The following is a 22,969-nucleotide window of genomic DNA, read 5'->3' as shown; positions in this document are numbered from 1 at the left end:
ATCTCCTGCAGCGTCTTCAAAGCCGCTCGAATTCCTGATCGGGAGCTGGAGATGGCAGGTGTTTGGGAGGCCTTGATTAAAAACTGTAAAACAGCCGCTCTTGACACGTCTAGCGTTATGGCAACACATTAAGTTGAGCGAGAATCAGCCGAGCATTAAATAAACCACAAAAGAGTTACAATAAATTATGTAAATCTATTTGGGATTTTTACACGAAAGGACATTATTACGCTATAAATGTCAGGGGGAAGAGGCAGCTGGAGAGGATGGAGCAGGCCTCCTGCTCTTATCTCTCTTCCAGTGGGAGTTTCTTCCCCCACGATGATGCACTTCAGAGGAGCACTTGATCTCTGAACATGGCCAACTGATGGGGTGATAAATTGCACTCGGCAAGGGAATAGATTGGGGAAGTGTGGGGGTTCACCATGAAATAACAGGTGCTATCAACATCAGGCTGCTCCTTGTTCCCATCTCATCCTCCAAAAGATCATAAGAACTGCCCTCGCTTGAGGAGAACAAGGGTCCAAGTGTGGGGAATCTATGGTCCTCCAGATGCCCTTGGACTCTGCTTCTCATCATCCCTGACCATGGGCCATGCTGTCTGGGGCTGATGGGAGTTGGAGGCCAACAACATCTGGAGGACCACGTGCTCCCCACCCGTCATCTAGTCGAGCTGTTCTGTCTCCAGTAGTTGCTGGAATAGAAGCTCAATAGCAGGACCTGGTTTTCTGATTCTCCATCCTGGTGATTGGCACAGTAAGACTATCTATGTCTCAGTGTAGTGCAATCTGCGGCCCTCTACCTGTTGCTGGACTAATAATAATAATAATAATAATAATAATAATAATAATAAATTTATTACTTATATGCTGCCCATCTGACCGGGTTGCCCCAGCCACTCTGGGCGACTCCCAACAAAATATTAAAAACACAATAAAACTTCAACCATTAAAAACTTCCCTGAACAGGGGACAGTTGACTCCTGTGCCTCTGGGCCCCCCATGTAAGCATTTTGGGAACAGGAAGAGAGCAAAGTGGGTGGATATTCCCATTTCACTTTGCAGCTAGCTCAGCCCATGCCATATAAAAAAGACGCCAGCCAGGCCTTCAGAGTGGGAAGGGTGCTTGATGGGTGCCAAGACTGATGTCTGAGGTCACTGTGGAGTCCCTGGGCACCAGATTTAGGACCTCAGCTTAAAGCAGGCCATTTTCTCTTTTTAAAAATAAAAATCCCCCAACCTGATAATGTTGAAAAGCAAATGCCATCGATGTTCTTAAGAGCTCTGCATGGGTCCAATTATAATTTCATTTTAAAACTGCATTTGCAATCGCCAGCCTATTTTAATTATCTGAAGCCCAAGAACATCCAGCATTATCAAGCTGCCAATCTTGGTTGGAAGAACTTTTGCACTGAACGAATTTGGAATGTATTAGAAAAATTCATTGTTTCTAATACAATTTCTCTTCTCTCACCCCCTCCCACCCCGCCCCACTCTCCTCACTGATTTATTAGTGGCTCCTTCCCTCTCCCCCCCCCCCAACCCGCCTTGCCAATTTCCCCTCCTCTTCTGTTAATCTTTCTAAATAACTTGAAAGTGGCCCACTGTCTATTTAGCTAAATGAATTCAGTCCACAGATACTCATTATTTTCTAGCATGATTTATGCAAGGGCTGTTAGCTAGATTGTACCATGCTTGAAGGTTTCTTGGCAATCAGAGAAAATCCAGATTGGAGTCGTCAAGTATTAACTAAATAGGAAATCGCCCCTCCCCTTACAGAAAAATGGAGACAGCAGCGACTTCTCTTATAAGGCACACACTTAAATGTGAGAGGCAGTGTGCTCTAGATAATTTTTAGGCTCAAAGTTACAATCCAACACATCTGGCTCATTGTCCAGATGAGCCATGGACTAGGACACATGGGAGGAAAGAAATTGCAGATCCAAGGAAAACTTGGACCCATGTTGAGGTGCATCCCATAGGATTCTGGGGCACTGGCATCTGCCTCCCTACCCCTGACACCCAAAGAGACAGCTCTGCCAGCAGACTTTGATGGACTTCTAAGGGGTTCAAGAGGATGCTGATGAGAGACTCTCCTCAGATGGAAATTCCCATGACCCCCTTAGTGCCATCAGGCCTGTCACATTTGAGAGGAAGGTGGGGAGGGAGGGGAATTGGAAGGGAGAGGCTGGAACAGATGGAAAGCCCTCCCCCCTCCTCCCCTTGGCCTCCAATGACATCATGACTCTAGCGAGGAGATTGGACTTCCAGCAACCTCTCCACCTCAGGGGGAAGAGGGTGTTGTCAAAATTGAAATGTCCGATCTGGCCATTTTAGTTGCATCCCAGTTTGACTACTGCAGTGTGCTTTGAAAAGTGCTTGGAAACTTCAGCTGGTCCAGAATACTGCAGCCAGACTGATAACTGGGGCCAGTAACAGTCAGCACATTACTCCTCTGTTAAAACAACTTCACTGGCTACCGGTCCATTTGGGCGAGCTCCTTCTCTTGGTCCCATCAACATCAGAGGCATCAGAGCCTTTTCTGTGTCTGCTGCCAGATTGTGAAATTCACTCCCAAAAGAAGTTAAACCATGGGTAGGCAAACTAAGGCCCGGGGGCTAGATCCAGCCCAGTCGCCTTCTAAATCCGGCCAGGAATCACCATGTTTTTACATGAGTAGAATGTGTGCTTTTATTTAAAATGCATCTCTGAGTTATTTGTGGGGCACAGGAATTCGTTCATTATTTTTTTTCAAAATGTAGTCTGGCCCCCAAGGTCTGAGGGACAGTGGACTGGCCCCCTGCTGAAAATGTTTGCTGACCCCTGGGTTAAACTGACTCCTTCTTCATGGCAGGTTAACACCTTTTCTGTTCAAACAGGATTTTGAAAACCAAGGTGCAGACATTGCTGATTGCTAGACAGCTGCCAGGGCAAACTAGATTTCAGTTACTGGCTTTAGATTGAGTTTTGATGTGTTTTAATTATTGTTTTTAACTAGTTTGTTTTTATTACTTTATAATTTGTAGTTGAAGTTGTAAGCTGCATTGAATCCCAACTTTACAGTAAAACAGGATAGAAATATATTAAAGAATATTTTTTAGACACATGGGGAGGTCTTGGAGCTGCTGCCTGGAGTGTCTGAGCAAGAGTCAAGAATAGGAAATGTGTCTTGGTCTTTCCCAGAGGCAAGAGAGACCACTAGATGCAGTGCCCTCTTGCGGGCTAGCCACTGACATAGGAATAGAGGCTACTGCAAGTAAGGGCTGTGTCTGCCTTGTCTTTCAAGCTGGGCAAGTGAGCACAGAAAACTTGTTGGAGCGACTTCTCTGCTTTTTGTGCAGTCTTGAACTTCTTGTAACTGACCCTGAACTCGTGCCCCTTGGGCCTTGTTCTTAGACTGGGCCCATCCCAGACAATCATTGCCTTGTGATAGCTCTAGGACTGGAATAGCTGTTTCCTTGCTACTGAATCTGTACCATTACTCTGCCTTAATAAGGATCCTTTCTTTGCTTACGTGTAAGAACTTCTACCATCATGTTTTGGAATGGGAGCCAGGACAGAAACCTCACTACCTTGAGGGAGCCAATGGCTGAAGAAGAAGACCATGGCCCTTTAAGTGGCTCACAGGCAGCTCAAGGGGTATTGCTTGGGTGGTTGGTTGGTCTCAGCTGCAGAAATGTCAGCTGGTCTCCTAAACCAGTGTTTCCCAAACTTGGGTCTCCAGCTGTTTTTGGACTACAACACCCATTATCCCTAGCTAGAAAGACCAGTGATCAAGGATGATGGGAACTGTAGCCCGAAAACATTTGGAGACCCAAGTTTGGGAAACACTATCCTAAACCCTTTTCTTGATCTCTCTCCAAGGTGCTGAACCTTGCCTTCCATTTGCAACTAAGAGCTTCTGACCTCCTGTTGCTTGAGCCATCATCTCTTCTCAGTGGTGGGCATCCCTGCACACCTTAACAATACAGTGATCAATACTGTCCTCCTGAGGTTACACCTTCTCTCTTTAAAAAATGAGAGATTTTCATAAGAAAGCTCATACAAAATTGGTATACGTTTCTCTCCTAACATATATGACCTTAAAATGTAACAACATAAACATTTATTTAACTAGATTCCTTACAGTTTCATGACTGTGAAACCTCTAAACCAATACTGTTTCCATAACAGCATTTAATTCATCTCCGCCTTTGCAAACCCTAAATTTGACCTTACAAATTGGATCAGCAGATCCCAGCTCTTCAAAGTTATTGGGATCACACATAATCTCAGAGCATAGATTGCTCATATAAAAGCACCTGTTGTGATGACTCAAAACATTTTATTAATGCAGAATTATTTTCAGAGGTTGTGGACAATGCACAAAATCAGATCCTCTGCCTCTTCATTTGACCCTATCTAAAGAAGTCTGATCTTGCCACAGGAATCCATGCAGTCATCACATCCTGACTTGACTACTGCAATACCCTTTACATGAGACTGTGTGGAAGCTTCAGTTTGCACAAAATTTGGCTGCCCAGCTGCTGTCTAGAGCCAGCTAGTCAGAAGATATTATGCCTCTATTGGCCCAGTTTCACTGGCTGCCATTATGCTTCTGAGCCCAATTCATTGTGATGGCTATCAACATTAAAGCCCTGAATGGTTTAGGACTGTCTTAAAGGACAGCCTGCATCCATATCAACCTGTTCATCCCTTGAAGTCTGCTTTGAAGGCTTTGGTGAGGAGCCCACCTCAGAAGAAGATCAGATGGGTTCTTATCCACAACAGAACTTTTCTAGTGATGGCCCCACAGTTGTGGAGTACCTGTGGAGGTTTAGCACGCCCCATCCCTTGTGGGATTAAAAAGGGTTCTGAAGACCCATCTCTTGTCAATGGAATTTGGATGGGCAATGTTCATTGGTGGCTGGTGGGGCCCTTTTAAATTCTAAATGTTGTTCTGGTTTTATCAATGGATTGTTGAATTCCATGATTTTTTCTTTAAATTTGTAATTTTGTAATTTTTTATATCTGTATTTTAAACTGCTTTGTGGAGAAGGAGTCTCAAAAAGTAGGGTACAAGTCTGTTTCTACTGCTGTCCGGTGTAGATTTTTAGTCACAAAGCAAACCGACATTCTATATTTAGTGTGCTGCAATGGTTAGAGTGTTGGACTAGGACCTGAGGGTCCAGGGTTCAAATTCCCACTCTCTCAGGAAGTTCAGAGTGACTGAGCCAGTCACAGTCTCTCAGCCTAATCTACTTCACAGGGTTGTTGAGAGGATAAAAAGCTGAGGGGAAGAACCTTGTATGCCACCAAGAACTCCTTGAAGAAAGGTGAGATATAAATATAAGAAAGCACTTTTATATCTGCTAGATTTTTGTATGCAGATCTAAGGCTGGAGAATCCATGATGCAGTGCAACTCTGAGCAAAATGTTCAGGAGCTTATGTCGAGACAGCCCCCTCATCTCATCATCCATAATGTAGCACTGTTACAGTGGTACCTCGGGTTAAAGACGCTTCAGGTTACAGACACTTCAGGTTACAGAGTCTGCTAACCCAGAAATAGTACCTTGGGTTAAGAACTTTGCTTCAGGATGAGAACAGAAATTGTGTGGCGACAGTGCAGCTGCAGCGGGAGGCCCCTTTAGCTAAAGTGGTACCTCAGGTGAAGAACAGTTTCAGGTTAAGAACGGACCTCCAGAACGAATTAAGTTCTTAACCCGAGGTACCACTGTAATAAAGGGACCCCTGACTATTAGGTCCAGTCGTGACCAACTCTGGGGTTGTGGCGCTCATCTCGCTTTACTGGCCGAGGGAGCCGGCATACAGCTTCCGGGTCATGTGGCCAGCAAGACTAAGCCGCTTCTGGCGAACCAGAGCAGTGCACGGAAACGCCGTTTACCTTCCCGCTGGAGCGGTACCTATTTATCTACTTGCACTTTGTGCTTTTGAACTGCTAGGTTGGCAGGAGCAGGGACCGAGCAATGGGAGCTCACCCCGTTGCGGGGATTCGAACTGCCGACGTTCTGATCGGCAAGTCCTAGGCTCTGTGCTTAGGACCCACAGCACCACTAGTGTCCCACCACTGTAATAGCACTACTATTCTGACTTGGTCACATCTCACCTGTGCATGAAAAGAACTGAAATGAATAAATGTATGACTATAAATCCCATGATGCAGTGCATCAGTGAGATATGAAGGTGAGGAAGCCACCCTCCAACCAGTGAAGTTGAGCTCTAGATACCTGCCACTGAAAACAAGCTCTATTTTTGCCTCCTCCTCCCTGCTGTATTTCACACTCGCTGTAATTGACCTGGGCTAGCGCCAACATGTGACAAACTCCTATTTCTGGTGAGGAGAACTCCGCATCTCATTAGCCTGCCCTTGATCTTGCGAGCCAATTCCCCATTCACTTACACTTCAGTTATCCCAGAGACAGCATCTATCTTCGAAACCTTGTGGGTTTATTGATGGAGAGGAATGGATGCTGGCCAAGCCGTACTCTCTTCTCCTATAATGACAGGACGCTGTGGGGACAACCCCGAAGAAGTCAATGAAGCTAAAATAGGGTAGATTATACAACAAAACTAGTACGGTGGATACAGCTTTGGCCAAGGGCCTGCATTCTGATCACAGGTCACATTGATGTCATTGAGAATGATTGCTTTTGTCTGCTTTGGTGAATAACAGATCTCAGAAGGGAATCCTGTAAATGGCATAAGGTGACCTACTGACCCTCGGATGCATTGCAATAGCTCTAGAGTTGTCACAGTTATCCAGTGCTTTGCCTAAGGCAGAAAGGTATCTCCCATGACTAGGTGACATTGCCCAATTTGGCTCCTATTGCCCTATACCTCAGAAGTGGGGAAGCCTGGGCCCAGAGGCCAAATGAGCCATCCATGCTTATCTGACCCTCCAAACTCTCCCCACACCCTTCCTAAGCTACACCTCTAACCCTAGGCCACACACCCCACCTGCTTCTCTCATGTCCTTGCCTGCCTTGAATTCTTGCTTGGAGTGCGGATAGCGAGGGATATGTGAGTGTGTAGGGAAAGCAGCCTACTATTCAAAGGCAAAATTTGCATTCATTGCCCCACCCACTTTTGCCTCTGGCCACACCCACCACTGGCATGTGGCCCTCAAAAGGATGACCAGAAGGGGATTCAGACATCTGCCTGAAAAACATTCACCACCCTAAGCACAGAGGCTCATTCGGCAGTCATTTCTAACAGGGGTATCCTCCATGAATCTGCCCAGTCTTTTTTCTAAAGCTCTCTAAGCTAGCTGCCATCACCCCCATCTTGTAGCAGTCAGTTCCAAAAGTGCATGGTATAAATAAGTACCCATCTTCTCAGTAAGTTTCATGGGGCCGTACAAAGCTCTGGTATTCCAGGAAAAAGCATTTTCTAATTTCAAGGCCTTTTAAGGAGGTGTTAAGTTCAGCGTCTTGGTTGTTTTTTCCAAAAATCCATATGAGGCCAACCAAAATGTCACAAAATGTATGCAAGCTCCAGAATTCTTCATTAGGCTAATTGCCATGGGGTTGTGGGGAGGGAAGAAGTTGGCTGATGTTGAAGCCAAGAGTCCTGGCGAATCTGAAAGCCTGCACACTTTTAGGTGACAATTTGGTTGGCATGATGAAAGCATTTCTTATTTTTATTATTAAATTTCTATGCCACCCTTCATCTAATGATCACAAGGAGGTTTAAAATATAAAAGTACAAAAATACATACCATAATAACAAACAAAAACAATAATACGCACACACACACACCACTTTGAAAGGCCATAGGTGGTTTAATTAACCAAAGGCCTGGGAGAAGGGGAATGTCCCCCTCAAGACCTCCGAATCTTTCCCAAGATCCTCCTTGGGCTCTCCTGACCTGGGTAGAAACCTGCCCAGCCCACTGGATTGCTCCATGTGGTCCTCTGTTGGCCACTCCTCTGGCCTGACCCAGCCAGCCACCTCTGCCCAACAAACATATTAAGGGCAAATGACAGTAACGTCCTAATATGGAGGTTTTATTTCTTATGGGCCAACATGGCTAACCTTTGCTTGTTGGTGTCAGTTGGGTATATGTACTTTTGGCTCAATTTAAATAAAGGTAAAGGTAAAGGTACCCCTGCCCGTACAGGCCAGTCTTGACAGACTCTAGGGTTGTGCGCTCATCTCACTCTATAGGCCGGGAGCCAGCGCTGTCCGCAGACACTTCCGGGTCACGTGGCCAGCGTGGCAAGCTGCATCTGGCGAGCTAGCGCAGCACACGGAACGCCGTTTACCTTCCCGCTGATAAGCGGTCCCTATTTATCTACTTGCACCCGGGGGTGCTTTCGAACTGCTAGGTTGGCAGGCGCTGGGACCGAACGGCGGGAGCGCACCCCGCCGTGGGGATTCGAACCGCTGACCATGCGATCGGCAAGTCCTAGGCACTGAGGTTTTACCCACAGCACCACCCGCGTCCCTTTAATTTAAATAGAGGCACACAAATGGCCGCTCCAAAACAAGCACATCAAAATGCACACAGCCCTGAAGAAAGGGCCTGTACAAAATGCTTTCTATAAAAGTGCATGATCTTATCAGGAGATAGACAGATCTACCTCCCAAATTCAGCTATGAATTCCATTATTTTCTTATGATCTATTTTAAAAAAAAGTTCACTTAGTAGCAGGAGATAAGTGCACACAGCATTTTACAAGAACTCGAGAGGCAGGAGGCCTGTTCTTTAATTACCACTATATAAATATATGCACGGTCAGGGAGAAGGAAGCATGTATTGCGCCCCTTCTGAGGTGCATGGTCACAGAATGACACTCTAAAGCCCCCCTTAGAGCATTGGCCTGCATTAGTGGGGATGCGAGCCATGCAACCTTAGATGGCATTGTGCCACAGAAAATCAGCCTTCCGCAAACCTCAGCAGAATCATGGCAGGTTGATGGCTCCACATTGCACCACCGTTTCTTTCTTGAGGGTGAATTGACATGCCCAATGTGTGTGTTTAGCTCTGGAATGCATGAACAGGAAATCTGGGGGGGGTGCAGGGGCCTGCTCTCCAGTCAGGATTGGAGACAGAAGACCAGGGTTGTCATCAATGGGGCCAACTCCCTGGGGCCCTGGGTGCCCATGCACCCACACAATTCCCAGTGAAGTGGCCGGGCATCCATTCTTTGTTCCCATGCCCAAATCCTGACCTGTGTCTATTCTTTAGTTCATGGTCCCTGCAGTCAATTGCCTGGACTGGCGAGTGAAGCTGAAGCAGACTTGAATATCTGTGAAATTACCTTCTACTAGCTCAGGTCATGGGACGCAGGTGGCACTGTGGGTTAAACCACAGAGCCTAGGACTTGCCGATCAGAAGGTTGGCAGTTTGAATCCCCATCACGGGGTGAGCTCCCATTGTTCTGTCCCAGCTCCTGCCCACCTAGCAGTTCAAAAGCATGTCAAAGTGCAAGTAGATAAATAGGTACCGCTCTGGTGGGAAGGTAAACGGCGTTTCCGTGCGCTGCTCTGGTTCTCCAGAAGTGGCTTAGTCATGCTGGCCACATGACCCAGAAGGTGTACGCTGGCTCCCTATTTGTCCCGTTCTGCCAGGAGAAACCTTATTTGGCTTCTACTCAGAGTTGTGGGCCGGATGTCCAACATTTTGCTCATCATTAGTTGGTGAAGTGTGCTGTGTAAAGGACAATCTAAAAGAATCTGGTCCATTGAATCAGGAACTTCTTGGTTGCAGGCACATAAATGGGCTTGAAATTGATTGTGTGAGAATCTGCCTTTGGTCACTGTGGAGGGGAAAGCGTTTAGTCTCGCAACCATAAAAGCTCTTCGATGGGAAGGGAGTAGTAGATCCTTTAGACGTTTGGCACAAGTTCTGTAGGATGTTGTGATACCTAAGACCTCCAGAGAACAAGATCTCGGTGGTAAAGCCACTGCTTGATTAATTGGAATGTGTGGTTTTCATCACATACTTCAAGGCTCTCAAGGGCAATGCCCAAACTATGGATTTTGTCTTGAATTGCTCTGTACCATCTGGGTAAAATACGGTCTTCAAGCATAGAGATTGAGAAGGAGTTAGATGTTATTCTAAAATGGACTTTCAGCCAGGCCTTGATTGTGGAGAGCCATGCCTTGGTTTCCAACCAGATGTTGACTGGATTCAGCACATCTTACGAAGAAAGGTCACTTCAATTTATTCAACTTCTCTATTAAATGCTTGTATCCAAATTGGAATACCATACAATAACTGAGAAAGGACCTTGACATTAAAAATAATAATATGGCAGCCGGGACCATACCAGATGCCTCTATAGGAGCATATGGAAGTCCATAACAATTAAATACGTAAAGAGATTCAATCCGTATGAAAGGTATGGTATAATCCAATAACTAGTATAGGATTGAATCGTGCTCAATAGCATCTAACAAAAGATACATATTGAATGTTGTGTGTGTGTCTTTGTCATTGTTTTTGATTTGTCTTTTTCTTGTTTCTTTTATTCTTTTCTTTGTATATATGTAGAGATGTAAGGTTTTTTTGGGTTTGATATTATTTGACTTGGTTATTATTATTTGATTTCTATAGAAACCACCAGTGTATGTATTTGTTATCTATGTATTATCTGTATATTTGAAATAAAATATTTTTTTAAAAAGGAGCACAGGTCTATAGAAAAGTCACAAATGCTGCAAGCTTTCCTCCCAGGGAAGCCATGCAAACCCCTTGATCATTTTTCAGAATCTTTTCCAACTCTTCATTTAGCACATGCATTTTTTTAAAAAAGCTCTGCACCTGAGACTCTTTGCAGACAATGTCCTGGCTTGATGGGGCTTCCTGAAGAAAATATGCATCATGCGACATCCGACATCATTTTAGTCACATGATGCTTTCAGAATGCCCTATCATGCTGGAAATCTGTTGACAAAAGAGTCCTGCATGTCTGCCAGCAATTGTGGGGCTTTTTTCAGGGTGGGAGGGATGTATTAAAATAGGAGTTGGGGAGTCGTTGGCCCTCCCATGTTGTTGGACTGCAACTCTTATTTGCCAGAACTGATGGGACATGGAATCCAATGCCATCTAGAAGCCCCCCAGTCTCCCATCCCCTACACTAGAGAAACTGTCATCTCATAAGCACAGCCTCCTGCTTCTCAAAATTTCACTTTAAAACAGTAACAAAAATTTTTCCATCCCTTTTCCCTGTGGCAGCTTTGTGACACTTTCCATCCCTCTGAATGGTCAAAAGAAAGGCTTGTTCAGAGGTTTATCACAGCCCCTGCAAAAACAGCTGCAGAAATACAGTGGTACCTCGGGTCAAGAACTTAATTCGTTCCGGAGGTCCGTTCTTAACCTGAAAGTGTTCTTAACCTGAGACACCACTTTAGCTAATGGGGCCTCCCACTGTCGCCGCAGTGGTACCTCGGGTTACATACGCTTCAGGTTACAGACTCCGCTAACCCAGAAATAGTACCTTGGGTTAAGAACTTTGCTTCAGGATGAGAACAGAAATTGTGCAGCAGCGGCGCAGCAGCAGGACGCCCCATTAGCTAAAGTGGTGCTTCAGGTTAAGAACAGTTTCAGGTTAAGAATGGACCTTGCAATAATCCTGCCAATGTTCTTATCCGTTTACAGTTTGTTTTGTAAATATTCAATAAACCATTTCCATTCTTTTATAAAAAGTTTGTTATCTTGTTTTCTGTAACCTGAAGCGTCTGTAACCTGAGGTACCACTGTAATGGGATGTCAAGAGCTTTCTGGACCAGGATGACCATGCCCTGGTTGAGCAAGCTGTGGGGGTGGGTAGGGCCAGCCCACAACATTCTGGCACCTGAGGTGAACCACAAATTGGCACACACACCCCTCCCCACCAGGGAAGAAGGGGTAAGTGAAGATCCCCATGAGGAACAAGCAGGGAACAAAGCTCAACATTGGGATCTGTTGCCCCTGTGGATCCTGCCCTCAGGATTGGACTGATTGTGTGGTGTGGTGTGTGTGTGTGTGTGTAAGTGGGGCTTCACAACCATCTTTGCACATGTAGAAGAGTGACATATTGGGCTCTGTGATTTGTTGGAAGCACGAAGCTTTTCGATTGGCCTGGCTTTGAATAAAATCAAGGGGTAGGGCCTTTAGACCAGGCATTGGCAAACTCAGCCCTCCAGATGTTTTGAGACTACAAATCCCATCATCCCTGACCACTGGTCCTGTTAGCTAGGGATGATGGCAGTTGTAGTCCCAAAACATCTGGAGGGCCGAGTTTGCCTATGCCTGCTTTAGACCCTGGCTCATCAGTGAAGCAGAAAACTATTTTGAGCTTAGTTCCAGCAACTCACTTCAGGGACCCTGAGTTTGCAGAATCTGCTTTTCAGAGGCAGCACGACTGGCTCCACTTTACTGGGGGCTGAGCCTAGGGGGCGCCATGGGACATTGTAGTGAATTCAGTAGAATGGAAGGCAAGAGGCTGGATTTTGTCCTCGCACAGGGCACCATTGAAAGACCAAAGCCTGCCCCTGAAAGCGTTCAGGTCTTGCTTATTGGTTTCTTAGAGGCACCTGGGTGGCTACTATGAGAACAGAATGCTGGACCCAGAAGGGCCCTTGCCCTGATCCAGCCGGGCTCATCTTATCTTCCTAGGTCAGGGGTCTGCAACCCGCGGCTCCGGAGCTGCATGTGGCTCTTTTACACCTTTGCCGTGGCTCCGGGGCGGATACTAGCGAGGGGAGGAGGCGCATTGTGCGCCCCAACACTCCCCACTGTGGCGGGCGCTGTACTGGTTGTGACGTCACATGGGGGCGGTGCGTGCATTAGTCATGCACCGTCCTGACGTCACCTTCCTGCCCGCCCGCCCGCTACATTGTAAGGGGCATGTATGCTGGTCACTGCATTAAAAGGGGGCATGTACACTGATCACTGTTTTGAAGGGGAGTGAGGAACACACACACACACAAAAAGGTAACTTGTTAATTTAACGTTTATTTCTATGAGGAGGAGTAATTCTGAGGGGTCAAACAAAGAAATAATAAAAAAGTGACAAAAAAAGTTATTTTTATAATGACGAGTTTTGCGGCTCCCAGTTTTTTTTTCTTCGGAAACGGGTCCAAGTGGCTCTTTTTGTCTTAAAGGTTGCAGACCCCTGTCCTAGGTCCTGAGTTCATATCTACTCAGATACCAAAGCAGCTTCCAGCATGGCAGCCTTCCTTGGTGGAGCCACTGGGGAGACTTTGAACGCTCCGCCTGAAAATGGCCTTCGGAAAGGTCAGATTGGACATGCTGATTCCAGGTGCAGAAACTCATTTCCAAAGGTCTGCTGTGGGTAGTGGCTGAACTTTACCATGTAGCCTTGACATACGACGGGAGATATCTTTAGAGACGGCTCTGTTTGCCGTTACATTGGATGCACGGCTTAGAAAGCACTGAGAAAAGCAAAGGAAGAAAAAGAAGCAGCAGCAAAGGCATATGAAATGGAAAAGGCTCTCCTTTGGGGAAAACAGCCAAGAACATCTCATGACACTTGGAGATTGCTCTTCTCCCTCCCCCATGCCTTCCGTTTTTCGCCAAACTCTCATTTTCTCCCTTCTTTTCTGGAGCTCTCTGCTCCCCTCCCACTCCAAATCAAGTCAAGGTCAACACACACACACCAGTTCTGCTTTAGAGCACAAACACATGTACAATAGGAAAATGATTTTTCATGAGCAAGGCATCCCCGGATCAAACACACAAATCCTCCGTCGCACAGCACAATTCATTTCCCCCTAATTAGCTGCCTTTCTTGTTCATGAGCTTCAGCCTTCATCAGGCAGGCTCACGTCCTCCGATTCAGGGCTGCCGCTTCCCTTTCCGGAATAAGAAGTGGAGTTCTGGTAACCAACCCTCCGTTCATCACAACCTTGCAGTGGCATAATGAAACTCTGTGTGTTTGTGCATGGGGCTGCGGCTGCGTTTGAACATTGTTCTCCATTAGTTCTCATCTCTGTTCTCGAGAAACTCTGACCTCCATTTTCAATCAATTCTCAGTTATTAACCGGCAATGAATAGCGGCAAGGCCTGTATTTGCAAATTGAATATAATAAACCCGTCAGTTTTCAGAGGTCCTGGGGGAGAAGGCAGCCGGTCTGCAGGGAGATTTCTTCTTTCCCTTTTCATCATTAAATGTTGGCCCTTCCAGGGGCATTGCTAAATCCTTAAAAGGCAAATGTGCCTGAAGTTTACATCTGCTGATTTCTATGTCTTCAGATTGGCTTTCAAAGGGAAAGCAGCCAAGTAAACCAGGAATGAGAAACTTGTGGCACTCCGCATGTTGTTGAACTTCAAGTCTCATCAGCCCTGGGCAGCATGGCCAACAGCAGGGGCACAGCATGGGTTCTTGGTGCCTGGGGCATGTATGTGCATGCTACAGGGGGGAGCAGGTGTGGAAGGTGGCCGCGCCAACCCAAGCCCTCTCTGCCAACCGAGTCGCAGCAGTCTGAGCCAGCGGTGAGTGAGAGAGGGAGGTGCTACCACTGCCCCAGACCTGGAGGCCCGGCCCAGGTACAACTTGGTGAAGGAAGGGAGACTGTTGTGGGGGCACCTAGTTGTGCCCCTCACTTCCTTTAAAAATCTGAACCCAGGGCCATGGCCCCCTTGACCCTCCTCATGGTATGCCCCTAGCCAACAACAGGGATGTGGTTGAGCTGGAGTCCAGTCACCGCTGTGTGGTGTAGTGGTTCAGAGCAGTGGACTCATAATCTGGTGAACCGGGTTCACTTCCCCGCTCCTCCACATGCAGCTGCTGGGTGACCTTGGGCCAGTTTTCACTTCTCTGAAGTCTCTCAGCCCCACTCACCTCACAGAGTGTTTGTTGTGGGGGAGGAAGGGAAAGGAGATTGTTAGCCGCTTTGAGACTCCTTAGGGTAGTGATAAAGCGGGATATCAAATCCGAACTCTTCAGGCCAAAAGTTCCTCACTCCTACTGTAAACAAAGTAATGAGAGAGAGAGAGAGAGAGAGAGAGAGAGAGAGAGAGAGAGAGAGATGGAACCTTGTCCAAATGACACAGTCTGGCCCACCTTCTATTCCCATCTATGAAAACTCACTTCCTTGGAATAAATCAAAAGCCTACTGGTATAAAGCATAGTGTTCTCTTCAGACATTGTTAGACCTTCTGCCACAGCCATCGTATCCAATGCTTAGGGATGGGCAAGAAGTTTGATTTGGGTCACATTTAAACCTGTTTGTATCACATTTGCATCTTCCGAAAACATGAGAACCGAAACACAGCCGTCCTTTGAAATACGCACTTCTCTGAATTTTGCAAAGCAATTCTCCAAGCAATGTTGACAAAGCTAGGTCTTTCGGGGAAAAGTGGGCAGAAAAATGTATGTATTGGTGAAAAGTTCCTTTAAAATGCATTATATTAGGGGGAATAGCTCGCAAAAAATGTACATGTTAGTCAAAGCTGCAGGCAGAGATGTGTTGATTGGGAGAAACTTGCATTAAATTGCTGGTGAATTTTCATGGGGTTGTGGGGTTTTTTTAACGCAGATAGCTGCAGAAATACGGAGAAATGAATTTAAGATTGGGAAAATGAGAAACAGAGAAAAGTGAAAATGACAGACAATTGCATTGCTAGTGGGGGGTGTTACCCGCTTTGCCTGATTATCATTAATGCATCCCAGAAAGTTCATGGATCCGATCAGGGCATGTTTTCCCCTTCCACACATGTGTGCACCAAGGGAGAACATGTATCCCCTATAATCGACCTTCTCTGGCACCTCCATTTATTGGAATGTCATTTTAAGAGAATCTACAAGCTGGCACAGCCCAGGGGGTGGTCAAGAACATTCAAGTGCCCCCCTCCAATGGTGATAAAAATATAGCAAAATAACCTATCAGTTGCACCCCACCCCACCCACAAATGTGGGTTCCCAAAACCCGCTTCTTCATGTAAGGCTGGCCCTGAACTATCTGAATCTCTAAATCATTAAGGATGGGGAATGAGCACAGTTGACAGCAGCTGGTGCCAACCTGGTACCTTCCAGATGTTTTGGCCTAAAACAGCTGCTTTGGGTGGGTGGGGATTGTGGTCCAAAACATCTCGAGGGCAGCAGAATTGGCAGAGACTGATTTACAGTAACTCCGTGGCATCATTAAGGTGACCTACTTTTTTGTAGGTGGCTGGGAGGGTAGAGAATATTGGGTTTGCTTCTCCAGATGCGAAAATGTCAAAAATGCAGGAGATGAGCAGTGAGTTTGGGGTTAAAAATACGACTTCATGGGAGGAGAGTGGGAGCCTTTTCCTCTTCGGAATCCTTGTCTGATTCAGCCTCTAATGGAACTTCGCCACGCTCGCTTTGCATTCCCGCGCGTTGGGAATTCCAAGTCCTGAGATTTCAGGAGCGTGTGGAGGGGAAGCGGGTCAGCGTAAATGTGGGCAGCTTTGCGGTCCTCAGCGGAGATGGGCGCCGGAGTTATCCCCCACCTTCCCCTCCTCCCTCCAGCAGCCTTGCTATATGAACCCCACCCCGGGAAGAGGGCGAGGCTGTGGATTATCTAGCGGTGGTCCCCGAAACTCCCCCAACCTTCCCATCCTATCCCTTTCCGGAGACTGTGTGCCCACCTGGAATGGGTTATCCCCCCTCCCCCCTCCCCGCAGAACAGCTGAACTTCTGAACCGCTCGCAGAGTGACCTTCAACGCACAGCCACCTTGGGTAGCGCCAGTTGCAAGAGAGAACAAAGGAAGCGAAGGGAGCGAAAGCGTAATGGGGGCGGGGTGGAGCATTTAGCAGCAGTTTGAGGACAGAAAGAACTGAGGCGGGGGGGGCCGTGCAACCCCACCCTCCTTCAGCCCCCCCCCCAGTCCATTTCCTTTATCATTATACGCACTGAGGTCGGCGCACACCGCCTCTCCAAAGCGGCGGCGAGTCCTGAAGACCGGCCACTCTTGGGCTCTTCTGGGCCATGCGCCCGGGGTACTTTTACGCATGGAGCTCTCTCCAAAGCGCACAGCTCGGCATCCCGCCGCTGCCGCTCAGCTGGGTGGGAGCCCTTTCTCCCTCTCCCTCTCTCGGCTCGCTCGCGTGGCTCTGCTTCCAGCCGCTCTCCGGGCTCCCCACCCCCTTTCCCGCTTTCTCTCCACCCCCTTTTCCCTCCCCTCCCCTCGGTGAAGTCTGAAGTTTCCCGTGTGCGCAAAGGCGAAGCGCTCTTCGGCGCCGTGTGGTTCTTTTCTCTCTTTCTCTCTCTAGCTCACATATATATCTCTATATCTCTATTTTTTATATCTCTCTCTCTTCTTTTTACCCTTCTGCAAACGATTTGGTGGAACTGACTGTGTCCCTCACCCATCGCACCCCTCCGCTCCAGTTCTTGGTGCAAAGGGGACCGGAGCCAATTTGGAAGAAGATCGGCTTTCCATCCTTCCTTGGGGGGATCACAGGAGGGTAAAGAGAAGCCCCCCCCCCAAAAGGAGAGGTGGGGTCTCCTTGCGGGTGGGGAGAGGAAAGAGATCAGGCATGCCTCGGGCACCGAGGATGAGAGGCTTCTTTCCCTGACCCTCTCTCAGGGCACCCACCCACCTCTCCCTCTCTCCGGAGCTGCTCGTGGGATTGACATTGCTGGAGACCTCCTATCCCCAGGGGAGGTGGAGAGAGAGCGAGAGCGAGGAGGGGGGAATCCTGCCGCTCTCCGCTCGGAGTCCTTGGAAGTAGATTTTTGCTGCCTGGTCGGATGTGAACGGCAAAAGAGACGGCTATGCGTGTGGGAAGACAGAGGTCCGTGAAACTAAGGTAAGGCGGCACCTCCCTCCCCGAGTCCCTGTCAGAGTGGGGGATGGGGGGAGAAGTGTACAGTCAGCCTCTCCCCCTCCCCAAAGCCTTTTTGGGCCCCGATCCTCTTCACATTTACTCGGGAGTATACCCCCGCAGAGTTCCAACAGGGCATACTTCCGCTCTCTCCGAGGCAGCGTGCGCGCAAGAGGATACTGGAACTTGGAGGCTGGGTAGGTGAGGGGCTTACTTCCGAGTAAACGGGTCCAGACACCAGAAGCGAGCCGGGAGGTTGAACCGCCCAGCTCTTCCCCGACCCCTTCGATTCCCACTCGCCATGCGAGGCGTTTGAACAATGACTTTGTGGCAAGCGCATCTCCTTCCCACCCCCACTCCCCAAAAAATACCCATCCCGTCTCTCATTTCACCCCTCACTTCTTTCAGAAACTAGAAGCCCAAGACTGGGGAACGGGGAGAGACGCTGTGCCTCACATTCTTTCGCTACCCACCGACCCCTCTCCTCTTTCTCGCCTTCCCTTTGAGAAATGTGCGTCTCCGCCTGGCTTCTGGGGACAACCTCACCTTTTCCCACATTCCCCTTTTATTGAATTTATTGAATTATTTTTGAATAGCTATAGATATCTCACTCCTCCCCCACTTAGACCATGCAGGTGGTGGGGGGGGGGAGAGACACGCGTCCTCCCCCACCCCCAAATGGTCCGCGTGGAGTAGCGGCGAAGCTGCCGCTTGGAGAGACCCACCCGAGGTCGCTTGCGGAGAGCTAGAGAACAATGAAGCTCGTGGATCTCTCTCGCTCTCCACCCTTTTTCTTTCTATTCCACCTTCAGGTTTTGCCTGCCTGGTTTAACTCTTTCCTCTCTCTTTCTCCTCTTCTGCTGCTTCTATTTAACTCTCTCTCTCTGACCCCCCCCCATCTTTCCACATCTCCCCCACTTAACTCTTTCCTGTCTCGCTAACCCTTTCTCGCCTTGCAAGGCCACCTTTGGAGAGCGATTTCTGAGTTCCTTGTCACGTTTGCTCGCCGTCAACCCTACTTTGCCTTTCCTGCCCCTCCTCCCGCTATGGAAATTTACACCACCAGCCCTACTCAGAGTAGACCCACTCGAATGAAAGAAAACGCCAACCATTCATTTCAAAGGATCTACGCTGAGTAGGATTTAGTTGGATGTAACCAAAGTATCTTACCCAAAAAGCTCTGTTTGTGGCAGGGACCCATCCATTTTTAAGCAACCATGTATATCTCAGTAGTGCTACAGCAAGTAAGCAATACTAAGGATAATTTGTACCCATTCCTCTTAATTCTTCTTAACTTTCTGCTTCCTTTGGTTCATTCTTCCCTTCCCTTCTTCTCAGAAAGCTAGAGAGGGCATTGACAGGTAGTAGATTCAAGGCGGTCTTCCTTCACATTGGGCAATGTTAACTTGTGGAGCTCACTGCCACAAGACAGGAACAAAGGGAACTGCCTTAAACTGAGTTGGGCCACTGCTGCTCACCATCGTCTACTCTACACCGACTAGCAGTGTGCACCGTCTGCACTGACTCTGTAGGATTTCACATCAGAGTTCCTCCTAAGTTCCATCAGCAGATGTTTGCCACTGAGCTATGGCATGAAAAGAAGGGAGCTTGATAGCCATTGAGAAACTCTTCTTCTTCTTCTTCTTCTTCTTCTTCTTCCTTCATAGATCCCTCAGCCATGATAGCAAAATGAAGCCTCCATAGCTAGAGGCACTCTACCTCTGAAAACAAGTTGTAGGAGGGGAAAGCTGTGCCCTGTTGTGTCCTGCTTAGGCTAGGATGAAGGACTAGAACAGAACGAAAGCTTTGGTTTGATCCTGCAGGGCTCGTTCTTACTTATCCCATTCACACCTCTCTTTCCCCAGTTCCCTACGCTGATGCCTCTCTCACGCACATAACACAGTTTATGTGGAGTTATTCCGTGTTCCTTTTATCCTTCAGCTGCGACTTCGCATGGAAAGCTAAACAAAAACTGGACATTGTTGCCCCAACTTGATTACAGTGGTACCTCGGGTTACATATGCTTCAGGTTACAGACCTAGCTAACCCAGAAATATTACCTCGGGTTAAGAACTTTGCTTCAGGATGAGAACAGAAATCGTGCTCCGGCAGCGCAGCAGCAGCAGGAGGTCCCATTAGCTAAAGTGGTGCTTCAGGTGAAGAACTCTTTCAGAACGGACCTCTGGAATGAATTAAGTACTTAACCTGAGGTACCACTGTACTCTGAATATGGGGCAATGGATGTGGGAGAGAAGCTAGCGGTGCCCATTGCTGCCCCTGTAAACCCACATTGAATGCCGGGGCGGCTCATCCAATTTTGCTGCCTGAAGTTTGACCTGCCCCCCTCACTGCTCGACTTACTGGGGTCACACAGTGTAACTTCTGTGTTCCAGTGAGATCTTGTGAGGGCTGCTTCTCTGGCATCGGCGGGAAGAGGGCACCCACAGAGGTTTGGCCACCTGAGGCACCTGCCTCAGCCTGCCTCATGGACCAGCCAGCCCGGGCTGGTTCAAGAAAAGGACTGATTTGTCTTCATGTATGAATGAAAACGCACGCCCCCTCCCCAGCTGTTACTTCCTTTTTCCTAGTTCTTTATTCCTGCTTGGTTTCACCTCTGCTTCAGGGATTTTCAAAACACTCACTCCTGCACACATATACACACCCTCCTGAGAAATTTCAGGTGGAGACAGACAGACAGCTATTTACATTTTGTGGAAGAGGTTTGAATGCAGATCCCCTGCCCCAAAAACAACAGACGAGACTTTTGCCAGACCTGCAGCCAGTCATATGCATGTTTACTCAGAAGTAAGGGCCAAATTGGGCATTGCGTGGGAGCTCTGTGTTAGAAGTTCACGATTTAAATTTATATATTTTTTTGTAAAAGTGTGCCTTGGTTTGAGTCGGGGACACTGTGTGGCAGAAGTGAGGGGGTTTCTTATCCTTACCCACCCCCACATTTCGGTTCAGATCAATAACATCACTGTGGAGCTCCTATCAGCCACATGGGGGGGGGCAGAAAATGTGGGCTTTAAAATGTAAGCCTGCCTGCATGTTTTTCCATCTGCAGTTTAAAAACAGCTTGGGGAGCAAGTCGTAGGGGGTGTAATGTATTTGGGGAAAGGGTTAGACCTCTCTCTCATGGCTTGGATCCAAAATGGAGCCCTCCGTTGGCTGCTTTTGCAAAAGAAAAAAGAAAAGAAAAATTACATTGTGTGACCAACGAAAGATGCAGTTTCTGAAGTCTCTCAAAGTTCTAGGGGGATCACTCCCAAGTAACCGTGCTTGCCTAGGTTAGGCTGAGAGTTGGTGACTTGCCCAAGGTCACCCGGTGAGTTTTTCAAGCTGAGCAGGGATTCAAACTGTGGTCGCCCGGGTCCTAGTCCAACACTCCAACCACGTCACCAGGCTGGGGTTCCTTAAAGTTGCATCTGCCTTTATTCTGGCCATTACTGTTTGACAGGGCTGGCGGAGGACATTTTGCTCTCCGAGGTAAAGAGCAGCATTGGGGGGGGGGGGTTGGACATAATAATTATAATTATAATTATAATTATAATTATAATTATAATTATAATTATAATTATAATTATAATTATAATTATATCCCACCCTCCCCGGCCAAAGCTGGGCTCAGAGCAGCTAACATCATACATAATAGTACTAATAGTACTACTATGATAGTAACAATAACAATAATAAATTTTATTTATGTCCCACCCTCCCCGGCCAAAGCCAGGCTCAGAGCGGCAAACATCATATATAATAGTACTAAGAGTACTACTACTACAGTAACAACAACAACAACAACAACAGGGTCAGACTAGATGACCCTGAGGTCCCTTTGGGGCTCAATATTTTATATTTATTGCTTGAGATTCCTGCATTGATCCAGAAGCAATCTGTTGGAAGCTTATAAAAATTATGCATGTCGTGGGGGAAGTGGGTAGAGAAAAGCCCCCCTCCCACTCTCATTACACTAGAAAAGTACTCCCCCCCCCCTTTTTAGCACAAACTAAACTGTGGAACTCCTTCAGATAGGACCCAGTGGTGGCCACCAACCTATTGCTGGAAAAGAGACAGATTCATGGAGGAAAGGGCTGCTGATGGATACTAAGTCAGGATGGCTATGCTCAGCCTCTGTGGCTGGAGAAAGCTATGCTTCCGAATGCCAGTTCCTGGAAACCACAGGAAGGGGAAATGTTCTTGTGCTTGAATCCTGCTTTCGGGTTTCCCACAGGCATTTGGTTGGCCTCTTTGAGAACAGGACGCTAGACTAGATGGCCTGATCCAGTAGGTTCTTCTTACGTTCTTTCCAAAACAATGCCTCCCTTCGTTGTTGTCTGCCCTTCCCCAAGAGCTCACCCCTCCTTCTTCTTCACCTAACTCTTTCGTCCTCCACCATCTCCAGGTGCCGGCTGCTATCATGACTGATGGCGAGAGAAGAGAACCTTTCCAGCCCCTGACGAGCGACGAGGTGCAAGTCCCCATAGCTTCTGGCACAGCCACCGGCAAGGCATCCCAGCCAGGGGAGGAGAAAGATGAGGACACCCTCAGTGCTTGTAAATCCATCCAGGACAGTCTGGCTTCGGCAGGATCATCCACCCGGGATCCAGCCCACGAGGGAGAGAACCAGGTCCCTTACCCTGCACTGGCCTCCACTGTCTTCTTCTGCCTTCACCAGACAACTCGCCCAAGAAGCTGGTGTCTCAAACTGGTCTGTAACCCATATCCTTTCTCTCCTGAACTGGGTGATGTCAGTTTGGTGGTTTGGTGTGTGGTTTTCCGGAGTCCCGTCAACTTTTTGCCTTCTTGGTTTTGGGTGCTGGATTTGAGAAGACGTCTTGGGTGATGGTTGTTTTGGTTGACCGTTTTCACATCTCCTGATGGGTCCATAGTTTTGAGCTTGCTCTCGACTTGGAATAGCCTTGTGGACAGCTTGGGTTGTTGTTTTTCTGGTGTGGCTTAGTTCTCTGAATCTGGAACCAGAAGGTGAGGAAATGAGACTTCTTTAACAAGGCTGTATGCTGCAAGGGTTCATGGTTGAAGGAGATGTTGGTTGATTTTGTGTTGTGGAGGAGAACCTAGAGGAGGTGGCTTTGGTGACCCAGTTGAGGCTGATTCTAGTGGTATCCTACCTACCTCATCTAGTTGTTGGGCATGCAGCAATTTTTGTCACAGCGAATTTAACTGTTTCTGCTTGGTCTTGCCCAATCCAGTGTTGGTTGCA

General features: G+C 47.7%; 1 protein-coding gene and 1 long non-coding RNA gene across 4 annotated transcripts in view; one reads left to right on the top strand and one right to left on the bottom strand.

Annotated features, from left to right (window-relative positions):
- Positions 1 to 17,091, bottom strand: part of LOC310693007 — a 115,507-nt gene extending 98,416 nt beyond the window's left edge. Inside the window, exons 1-2 of the long non-coding RNA XR_014518955.1 lie at positions 16,832 to 17,091; positions 14,765 to 14,918 (exon numbers count right to left, since the gene is read on the bottom strand). This is a non-coding gene — a long non-coding RNA (uncharacterized lncRNA). The remainder of the gene's footprint in view (positions 1 to 14,764; positions 14,919 to 16,831) is intronic.
- Positions 17,092 to 17,110: 19 nt separating this feature from the next.
- The window catches only part of CACNA1H (calcium voltage-gated channel subunit alpha1 H), a 371,014-nt gene continuing 365,155 nt past the window's right edge, over positions 17,111 to 22,969 (top strand). For 2 of the 3 annotated variants that reach the window (XM_083474110.1, XM_083474109.1), the window contains exons 1-2: positions 17,112 to 17,730; positions 22,151 to 22,467. In XM_083474110.1, the coding sequence (XP_083330236.1) occupies positions 22,166 to 22,467 (302 nt within the window). In that variant the 5' untranslated portion in view covers positions 17,112 to 17,730; positions 22,151 to 22,165. Of the gene's footprint in view, positions 17,731 to 22,150; positions 22,468 to 22,969 lie in introns of all 3 variants that reach the window. The other variant, XM_083474111.1, reaches the window with a different exon arrangement.

The sequence above is a fragment of the Podarcis liolepis genome (assembly GCF_965112155.1).
Source record: "Podarcis liolepis genome assembly, chromosome: 14".
NCBI classification, from domain to species: Eukaryota; Metazoa; Chordata; class Lepidosauria; order Squamata; family Lacertidae; genus Podarcis; species Podarcis liolepis.
Note: the sequence above shows the minus strand (reverse complement) of the source record. Positions and strands in the feature narration are given on the sequence as shown.